At 36.0% G+C, this 10,705-nt stretch overlaps 1 protein-coding gene and 1 pseudogene across 1 annotated transcript in view; one reads left to right on the top strand and one right to left on the bottom strand.

Moving 5' to 3' along the window:
- slc44a1a (solute carrier family 44 member 1a) overlaps positions 1–3,586 on the top strand; it is a 14,414-nt gene extending 10,828 nt beyond the window's left edge. The window contains exons 10-16 of the mRNA XM_016506637.1: positions 401–569; positions 644–800; positions 964–1,047; positions 1,125–1,262; positions 2,034–2,270; positions 2,393–2,470; positions 3,530–3,586. Coding sequence (XP_016362123.1) covers positions 401–569; positions 644–800; positions 964–1,047; positions 1,125–1,262; positions 2,034–2,270; positions 2,393–2,470; positions 3,530–3,550 — 884 coding nt within the window. The 3' untranslated portion in view covers positions 3,551–3,586. The remainder of the gene's footprint in view (positions 1–400; positions 570–643; positions 801–963; positions 1,048–1,124; positions 1,263–2,033; positions 2,271–2,392; positions 2,471–3,529) is intronic.
- A 1,072-nt stretch (positions 3,587–4,658) lies between these two features.
- Positions 4,659–10,274, bottom strand: LOC107703851 (aprataxin-like; annotated as a pseudogene).
- Positions 10,275–10,705: the final 431 nt, after the last annotated feature.

The raw sequence follows: 10,705 nt of genomic DNA, 5'->3' as shown, positions 1-10,705 counted from the left end.
TATTATTTATTTATTTATTTATTTATGTTTATTTTTATTTTATTTTTTTTTTGTGTGTGTGTGTGTGTGTTTGTAAGTTTTTATATATATATACACACATTTTTCTTTTATAATTTACTTATTAATCTATAAAAATGTATTTATTGGAACAGACAAATTAATCAAACACCTAATGGCATTTTGCTGAAATTTTAATCTGAAATGCTATTAAAACATGTTTCTTTCTCTCATACAAATAAAAATGATTACTGTATTCACAAAATGCCTATTTTTATTAGGAATATTGTCATAAATCAATCATAAATATTCAATATATTTTCTAGCCTTAATCAGATGTTTTAGTATTATATTTGAGTGTTTCACCAGGAACAGCGTTTCAGAGATCAGCTTTCCCCCACAGGAAGTCCAGTGCAGAATAACCAGACGGGTCTGGTGGAGTTCCGGATGGACGGGCCGCTGCAGTACATGGTGTGGTACCACGCCGTCGGCCTCATCTGGATCAGTGAGTTCATCCTCGCCTGTCAGCAGATGACCGTAGCCGGAGCTGTCGTCACATACTACTTCACCAGGTCAGTGCTTCCATCCATCTGTCTATAAAGGACCACAGTTGGGATTTTTACTCTATTTCCTTGTCTGATTGTAGAGATAAGTCTCAGATGCCCTTCACGCCCATAGTGTCGTCTGTGCTGCGTCTGATGCGCTATCATCTGGGCACCGTGGTTAAAGGAGCCTTCATCATCACTCTAGTGGAGATTCCCCGCCTCATCCTCACCTACATCCACAGTCAGCTCAAAGGAAGAGTCAGTCACTTTCAGCTGATCTTCATGTCTGAACAGATTTTTTTAGATCTTTTATGTCTTTTTCGCTTTTGATTTAATACATCCTTGATGAATTATAGAGCTGAAACTTTTGAACGGCAGTGTAACGGCACTCTTAAAATTGAGCCCTGTTTTGTTGCTGTAGGAAAACGCCTGTGCGCGCTGCGTGCTGAAGGCGTGTATCTGCTGTCTGTGGTGTCTAGAAAAGTGCCTCGCTTACCTGAACATGGTGAGTCATGTATATGGCACAAATATATGAATTTGTTTGTTTTAATTCGATGCATTAATCATGTGTCTTTTCTTCAGAACGCATATACGGCAACGGCCATCAACAGCACCAACTTCTGCACGTCTGCGCGAGACGCTTTCTTCATCCTCGCGGAAAACGCTCTCCGTGTGGCAGCTATCAACAGTGTCGGGGACTTTGTGCTGTTTTTAGGAAAGGTATTTATTCAACTACCCTTTATACTGTTGAGAATTCAGTGTTACTTTAGTAATATCTCTATACTATTTATAGTATTTGTTCATACTTTTTTTATTGAGCTTTTATTTTTAAATTTTCATTGTAATTTTAGTTTTAGTAATTGTATGTTCTTTTTCATTTTTATTAGTTTTCTTTATATATTTCTATGTAGCTTTAATACATTTTTATTTCATTTTCAGTTTTAGTAATTTTAGTACTTCAAATGTATACTTTATTGCAGTTAATTAGTAAGGCAGCATGTATAATCTAGTTCATTTGTTTTCTAGGTTTTTATATTTCAAGTTGTTTTTTTTAAATCGAATTATTATTATCTAATCATTACTGTTATTTTATGACGGCTTAATTTAAAATTATTTTTAATCTTTTTAATCTGAAGTATCATGTCTGTAGCACAAACATGAGACAATTTATGTGCTATAGAACTTAAGCTATAATAGTAATTTTTGTTAACCAAAACTTAAACCAAAAAATACAAAAATGTTAACTGAAGTAAAATAAAATATAAAAATAATTTTATTTCTGCTAGTTGCCAAGGCAGCATTTCTAATTTCTGTTTAAAGTACTAAAATTGCTAAAACGCAAATAAAAATTATATAGACTATAAAAACACACAACAAAATTCCTAAAGTGAAAACAAAATAAAGTTTACAATAAAAATCTATTTCAAAATGGTATAATAATACATATTTGTGATGCTAAAATTGACTAACAGGTGTTTCTTGTGACTGCAGGTGTTGATCGTGTCGTGTACAGCATTTGCGGGCGTCCTTGCGCTGAACTATCAGCGTGAATACACCGTCTGGGTGCTGCCGCTCATCATCGTGTGCGTCTTCGCCTTCCTGGTGGCCCACTGCTTCCTCTCCATCTTTGAGATCGTAGTAGACGTACTCTTCCTCTGCTTCGCCATCGACACCAAGTACAACGACGGCAGCCCGGGCAGAGAGTACTACATGGACAAAGCCCTTATGGTGAGAGATTTTCCCATTCATTTTCTCTGACCTCAAGCTCAGTGAAAAAGTCAGTTATATTAGTCTTGTGTTGTTGTATAGCACATGAAATGTTTTTGGTGTCTCTGCAATCATTCATGTAGGAGTTTGTAGAAAATACCAGAAGAGCGACAGAGCGGTACAGCAAAGTAGAAGGAGAGAGTCGGGAAATGAAATCTATGGTGAGTTAAAAAGAACAATTATGTTTTATTTTCTCATCAAAAACACATTTTTTATGCTGCATTCCAATCAAGCTTGATTTTGCACAAGCTGTAAGCTCATCTTAAAGGGTTAGTTCATCCAAAAATGAAAATTCTGTCATTAATTACTCACCCTCGTGTTGTTCGAAACCCGTAAGACCTTTGTTCATCTTCGGAACACAATTTAAGATATTTTTGATGAAATCTGAGGGCTCTCTGACCCTCCCATAGACAGCAAGGTAACTACCACGTTCAAGGTCCTGAAAAGTACCAAGATGATCGACAAAGTAGTCCGTGTGACATCAGTGGTTCAACTGTAAAGTTACGAAGCTACGAGAATACTTTTTTGCGCAAAGAAAACAAAAATAACGACTTTATTCCACATTTTCGTCTCTACTGCATCTACTCTACTTTGTCGATCATCTTGGTACTTTTCTGGACCTTGAACGTGGTAGTTACCTTGCTGTCTATGGGAGGGTCAGAGAGCCCTCATATTTCATCAAAAATATCTTAAATTGTGTTCCGAAAGTCTTACGGGTTTCGAACAACACGAGGGTGGGTAATTAATGACAGAATTTTCATTTTTGGGTGAACTAACCCTTTAAAGGGATAGTTCACCCAAAAATGAAAATTGTCGTCATTTACTCACCCTCATGTTGTGTCCCAAACCTGCATGTGTTTCTTACAGCTGTTGAGCACAAAAGAAGATATTCTGAAGAATGTTGGTAACCAAACAGTTGACGGCAGACATTGACTTCTATAGTATTTTTTTTTGTCTCCATACTATGGAAGTCAATGGCTACCGTCAACTGTTTGGTTACCAACATTCTTTAAAATATCTTCATTCATGTTCAGCAGAAGAAAGAAATTAATACAGGTGTGGAACAACATGATGATGTGTAAATGATAACATAATTGTCATTTTTGGAGGGAGGAACTAACTCTATTAGACTTTTGGAAGTTGGAAATTCCAGAAAAACAAGCACAGGATTAAATATACGTTTGTTTATTTATTTACTCGTATCATTTATTATATTTCAGACTGGAGGTACACTGGCTTGATGAAGAGCAGTGTAGTATTATATCAACGGACACTCCAAAAAAAAGTGCTATTGAGATGCACAAAAGCTTCTCTTCAGGGATTATAATGTGACAGACATCAGTCATCATGACTACAAGGAAAAGCTGGGTACATGCACAAATATAACACAACATGCTGGCAATAGATGTCTACAAGCTAATGTATCTGCTCCTACATTTTTATCCAAAAACCTTGTCAGGTTTTCTGAAAACTTGCATGAAAAAACACTTTAGAGGTTGAATATTGCAGGTTATTTAAAATAAAAATGCCAGAGCCATAATATCAGTTTTTTTTATCTAACTGCATTTCTATTTTTTTTTAGGATAGTACATTTTATACAGAAGTTATTGACTAGCAATAGCTGCCTTAGTATTTTAGATATTTTTGCTATCAAATCCTGTTTTAGTAATCTCACTTTCTTTTATATTTTGTATTTTATCTTGTCATTTGATTGTGAAAGATTTTTTCTTCTGTAACGGATGTGAAATACACTCCTGTCTGCAGAGACTTGAACTGTCATTGTTTTTCTATGTAAGCAATATTATTGGATCCCCTCAGCAAGATTTTTCAGATCAGTTAAGGTTCAGAGTTGTTCTTTGAGTGTCATTTTATTATTCTAGAGTAGATCCTGCTATTTTCGCTGATGATTTTGTTTTGTGCAGCAGTATGTTACAAGCAAATATATTTTGACCTCAACTTCTAAATGAACAGGATAATGATTGTCATTTCCCTCGTGCCAATACACTGAAGTGTGTAATGTATACATCACAAACCACGCTAAATGGAATTGCAATCTGTTTGTTCGAGAAGAACAAGACGACTGTGGTGGCCTGTTTATCCCAGCAATCAACAAATTGTCTGAAAAGTGTTATTTGTGCAATTTCATTTAGTGCTGAAATTACACTCCAGCGTCAATCAAGTGCATTTGTGTGAAAGTTGTGTGAAAGGAAAACAATTTACTTTTAACTACCATCTTTAATCACTCCATTCAATAAAACCAAAGAGACGTGCAAAATGTTATTGATTCATTACTGTATCGATGTTCATAATGAAAATAAGTGAGGACTGTCTGAATGAATGTATCGAGATATCCAGAACAAATTCAATTTACTAAAGGATTCAATGGGCTGTTTTCAAAATGAATTGTAATTTAGCAGACTTTTAACAGATTAAATACCTGTGACTGTGACTTTAAGAAGGCAGGTGAGTTTTGAGATGTTCTTTTAGTTTAGGTATGGTCGGCTGCTCTTTATGACACAAGTGACAACGCAGAGGCAGCTTCAGTAATTCACTAGTGCCTTCTTTCACCGTCACTTTCCCATCATGCGCCAGCATCGCAATGACATCTGTGGAAAGAGAAGCATGAATGCTTTCCTTTATTATTCAGGGAAATGCTTGTTTCTGTAAACCGCTTGTAGAGCTTTTTTTTTTTTATAAATTATTAAAGGAATAGTTCACTCAAAAAGGAAAATTTGCTGAAATTGTACTCAACTCTCAGGCCATTAAAGATGTGGGTGAGTTTGTTTCTTCATAGGAACAGATTTGAAGAAATGTAGCATTACATCACTTGCTCACCAATGGATGTGAATGGGTGCCGTCAGAATGAGAGTCCAAACAGCTGATAAAAAAACATCACAATAATCCACACCACTCCAGTCCATCAATTCATGTCTGGTGAAGAGAAAAGCTGCATGTTTGTAAGAAACAAATCCATCATTAAGACATTTTAACTTTACACCATTGTTTCGGGTCAAAATACGAGTCCATAATCCATAATAACGCTTCCTCCAGTGAAAAAGTCCATCCCGTCTCACATTGAAATCCACCCACATATTTGTTTAGAATTGTTCTGGCTTGTTAACAGTGCTTAATCTGTTCATATTTCTCTCTTGATTCAGACGAGATGACTATTTCATTGGAGAAAGCAATATTATGGATAGAGGAGTTGTATTTTAGCAAGAAGTCTGAAATGAAAAACATCTGAATGATGGACTTGTTTCCTACAAACATGCAGCTTTTCACTTCACTAGATGTTAACTGATGGACTGGAGTTGTGTGGATTACTTGTGGATTATTGTGATGTTTTTACATCTGTACATTCTGTTTGGACTCTCATTCTGACGGCACCCATTCACTGCAGAGGATCCACTGGTGAGCAAGTGATGTAATGCTACATTTCTCAAGATCTGTTCTGATGAAGAAACAAACTCATCTACATCTTGGATGGCCTGAGAGTGAGTTTCAGCAAATGTTCATTTTTCAACTATTCCTTTTATGATTTACATCCACGTGATGGAGCAAATGATTAAATTCTGATTTAAGGATTATGAAGACATTTATTTTTAATTTAGAGTAACAGGCTGTTTTCGTGTATAATGTACCTTGAGACTCCACAAAATAGTCAGTAGTGAAGGAATTCCAGTGTTTCTTGTTCTTCAAACACGGCGAGTCAAAGTCTTGGCTGATTACATGTAGGTGGACGTGACTGCAAAGAAATGAACATCCTAAACATTTAATTCATGACAAGCCCCGCCCTCCCCACTTCAGCAGCCAATCAGGACGCAGATGTCAGTACCTCATGCTGGGGATGGCGTGATATCCCAGACAGAAGCTCAGTTTGTGAGCATCAGGGCACTGCTGCAGCATCTGATCTCCCACACGCTGCATGTGTTTGAGCAGCTCCACGTGCTCCGAGCGCAGAGCCTTCAGACTGGAGATAGAGTCCCACGGCAGCACCAGCCAATGGTACTGCGCCTTTGGGTACTTGTCCTTGATGACCACAACCCGATCATCTTTGTACATCTGAGGATAAAAATTGGTAGCTATTAATATATTTTTAAAGTAATTAATTCCTTTTTTCAGCATCATTACTCCAGTCGTCAGTGTCACATCATCCTTCAGAAATCATTCTAATATTATTTGGTGCTTCGTAAATATTTCTTATCATCGCAGAAATATTGAAATATAACAGTTGTTTAATATTTTTGTGGAAAACTTTCTTGGATACATTTTTTTCAAGATTCCTTCAATAGAAATTTCAAAAGAAAGTAACTCTAGAAGTGTTTTGCTGTCACCTTTTGGTCAATTTAATGCATCCTTGCTGATTTAATGTGTGTGTGTTTTTTAAATGTTTTTAATAAACTTTGAACAGTTATATATACTGCTATACTGCTACTACTATAATACTGTACCCTATTTCTGCAACCGTTAAAGGGCTTCTGACTGTTGGTGGTACTTTGTGATCCGAGTACCGTTCTAGCTAAAATAACACAAAGTTGTTGCTAAAATTGTAACTAGAGTCCTCAAAATCCCCATGACAAATTATGACATTATCAGCAGTAGGGCTGGGTATCGTTCAAAAATGTTCGATATCGATACCGATACCGATACCTTGACTTCGATACCGGTTCCTGAACGATACTTTTTTCGATACCAATTTTATGAAATCAATTTTAACAAGATTACATTATCTAAAAAAAGAAACTTTGGTTTTATTTTTCAGCTTGATGTTTATACAATCTCAAAGACTCATCCCCTGAGCCACTGCACAAAGGAACAAAGTGTAACCAACACAATAAATCAGTGCAAATAGTTTTAATAAAGCTCAAATAGTCTTCAGTTTACACATCTGTTAGGCATTTACACGAGTGCGTGTTCGTTTTAAACGCAGCTCAGACAGAATCATGATTTCAATTTTTTTTCCACTGATTTACTGATGAGCATTAGCAGCTTCCAGCGCTGTCTGCTTGTGTTCTCTCTTCCATGATCGCTGCTCTGACTCAGAGTCAGAGGTAATAACATATTTAATTTCAGCAACATTACATGGCCAACATTAAAGCATGTCAACATATTCTGTTACACCAAATACACAAAATAATGATCTTTAAAAAAGCATCATATGACCCCTTTAAATTATTTCATCAATATAAGATTGAACGGAAAAGAACAACTTATACCTGCATCGATATTTTAAGCCCTTGGCTCCAATGGCCAGCCGATCCCTGGGAAACAAGAATCTTTTCAGTGTTTTAATCTAAATTCAAAACTCAATGTAGTAAACGAGGTCGACATTAAAAAAAAAAGTTTAATAAAGACTTTCAAAATTTCTTTAACCAGCTCAGAAACTACACCCTAAAAGTCCTTAATTTCAAGTATAAACTATCATATATTTGAATTTTATTGCAAATTATTGAAAACTCCTGACTTATAGAGTCTGATTTATTTATCCTTGAGACATCACAGTTTCTTCTTCCAGGGAGACCTGGTCAAGAGGGCAGCACATAGAGTTTCACACAAAGATAACAAAAAAAAAAAAAACTACTCATACAAAACAATAAAAGTGAGATCAAGAAAAACAAGATCAAAACAAAAGCAAAAGACATTTAAAAGTACTCAGGGACGGCAGTATATCGAGTTTAAATTGCCCCATTATGGGTAATGAAAGGTTAATATTTTGGTTTTGGGAGTGCCCAACAACAGGTTGACATGCATGCAAGGTCAAAACAACACTTTCATTGTCTTATACGACTCCCTCTTGCTCAACGACTCCCAAACGAATCGTTTAACGATTCATTTTTCCAAACCCCTCCTTTGCGTGACGCTAATCTGCGGTGATTGGTCCGATTGGTCTTATTTTCATTGCATCATGCCTGTAATGCCTGAAAAAGCAGCGTTTGTGAGCGCAGTGCTGCTTTGTGTACAGCGTTACCGGGGAAACTGCTATTTTTATCGCTCCAAAAGCTGCACCTAGTGGCAAAGAATGAATTTGCATTTTCATTCAGACCAACGTGAAAAGACCAACAAGTGGGCGGGCAGTATGCTAATGTTTCATGTTGACGTCAACATCAAACGGCTTGGGATTCGTTTTAAAAACGACTCATTTCAATGATTCAGAGTCGACACTTTCTTTTGAGAGACAATAACTTTATACACGGTGCACTTTCAGATTTAAAACTTTGCAGGATGTTTTCATTCACTTAGAGCTGTGTTACACACTGCATGAAAGGTAATTTTCAAAAATCCATAATAGGGGCACTTTAACTACAGTTTGCAGATCATTCCAAGCCCAGGGGGCATAAAAAGAAAAAGCACATTTTCCAAATTCTGAGTATACTTTTGAAACTTTTAACCGAATGTGCGATAGAGATCTAGTACAGTAACTACTTGTAGAAAAAAGTTGGAGATTTGAAATATAAGAAAGCAACTTACCTAAAAGTGCCTTAGCAATGAACATATGCAATTTCCTCTTATGATGTAAAGATGTCCATGCCAATGATTCGTAAAGTATACAGTGATGAATATGTCAATCTAGAGCCAAATTAAACTCACTGATTTATCTGATTCAGATGGCAGTGTCTTTTTTGGTGGAGGTGAATCGCCTGATATTCTGTGATGGTCTGTATGGGGTGTTGATGTTGTGTTTGCAGGACTCTTGATCTTCTCTCCATTCCCCTCAGAGCTCATCTGATGGGGTCTTTTTGAAGGTTTGCTCAAGTCTGCAGCAGATCTGGCAGTAGACGTGTCCTCAGTGAAGTCACTCTGTAAGGATACTGCTGATTGACCATGTAAAGTCTCTGGCCCGGCTTTATGGTCACCTGATTGTAGAGTTGGGCAACATGTGGTTTGTAGGATATTAAGATCAGTAACCTGTGCAATACAGCCTCAATTACAAGAGAACAGGACATTTGTGGACATGGTAAGTTTGCCAGATGCTGAATAACACATAAATGATGGTTAACGAGAGCGTGCTCTACATACTCTAAAATGTTTTTGAACAAAATATGTGTAGGTAAATATTGCTTTTCATTACTGGGTTCTATGCATATAAATAATTATAATTCATCCTTGTGTTAATTTAGTGCAAACTATGTGAAAATCCTGATTTGATTATTCTTAACCAGAATTTTACTGTATATTAGCTTTTGAATGAAACGTTTTTAATCTACTGCACAACCATAACTATCTGACTAAAATGATTGTTCCTGATTTAAATAAAAAGTTCAGACCAATGATAAATATTGAGATACAGTATGTCACTCAGATGTTTTCAAAAAGCTGTTTGCTACTTTAATGACATTGTACCTGATTGCCTTTGCCCACAACCACATTGTCCACACTCGTAGGATTCACACCCAACTGTTAACAAAATTAACAAGTGGTTAAAGCATGCATTACTCTATTTTATAGATTTGCTTCTTTAAACATTCATTATATTCCATGTTATTAGAATATTTTCGATAATATTTATAATATTCTAGCATACCTGTTTAACAGAGATGGATCCTCTGCTGCAATCAGCTCTCAATTCAACTGCAAGAAAAAAAAACAGTTGTAGTTTCTTTAATGACGCCTGCATCTCTAACTTGCTCATATGGAATAAAATCTCTACCTTGTTCTCTTGAGCACTTTTTGTCTTTTATCTTAGTTTCTGGTCCTCGACCCAGAGTCACGGATCGCTGGCGATGAAGCTGAATGGGTTTATGTGAATCATCTTCACTTACTAGTAAGCAGCACACAGGCATCTCCCTGAAAGCAGAATAATATTCTAAATATTCTAATATTTCAGTCTAAATACTCTGTCTAAAGTGCTTCTCTAAACTCGTCGTGCATTCATCATTTACCCTGTAGGTGTAATATATGTATATCTAGAACAGAGAGTGTTGTAGTTGAAAACAAAACACTGGGAGCTGAACACTGAGCACATGACATCTTCTTCACGGACTTCGTCTACTACCGGTGGAATAAGAACTACCTCCTGGAACAAAAAGGCAACTAAAACTTTGAATGTACAGTATGCTCACTTTTTGGTGCTCTTGTATCATTTTTTTATGTTTAATTTTTCATGTTTTGTAGGAAAGATTGTTATATTTATTGTTATGTGATCTGTTTTATTTTTTTTCATCCATTTATTTATTTATTTTTAATGTAATTGTTTTTGTTGTTATTTTATTATTATTATTACTATTATTATTTTCTCTCTCTCTCTCTCTCTCGCTCTGTCTCTCTCTCTCTCAATTCAATTTCAATTTAAGAGTGCTTTATTGGCATGACAAAAATTATACATTTGTATTGCCAAAGCAATTGCAGCTGGACTGCTTACAAATAGTACACATATGTATTAACAGAAAGAGAAAGAA

The sequence above is a fragment of the Sinocyclocheilus anshuiensis genome, unplaced genomic scaffold (genome assembly GCF_001515605.1).
Source record: "Sinocyclocheilus anshuiensis isolate Anshui unplaced genomic scaffold, SAMN03320099.WGS_v1.1 scaffold274, whole genome shotgun sequence".
NCBI classification, from domain to species: Eukaryota; Metazoa; Chordata; class Actinopteri; order Cypriniformes; family Cyprinidae; genus Sinocyclocheilus; species Sinocyclocheilus anshuiensis.
This window is presented reverse-complemented; position numbering and strand designations above follow the sequence as displayed.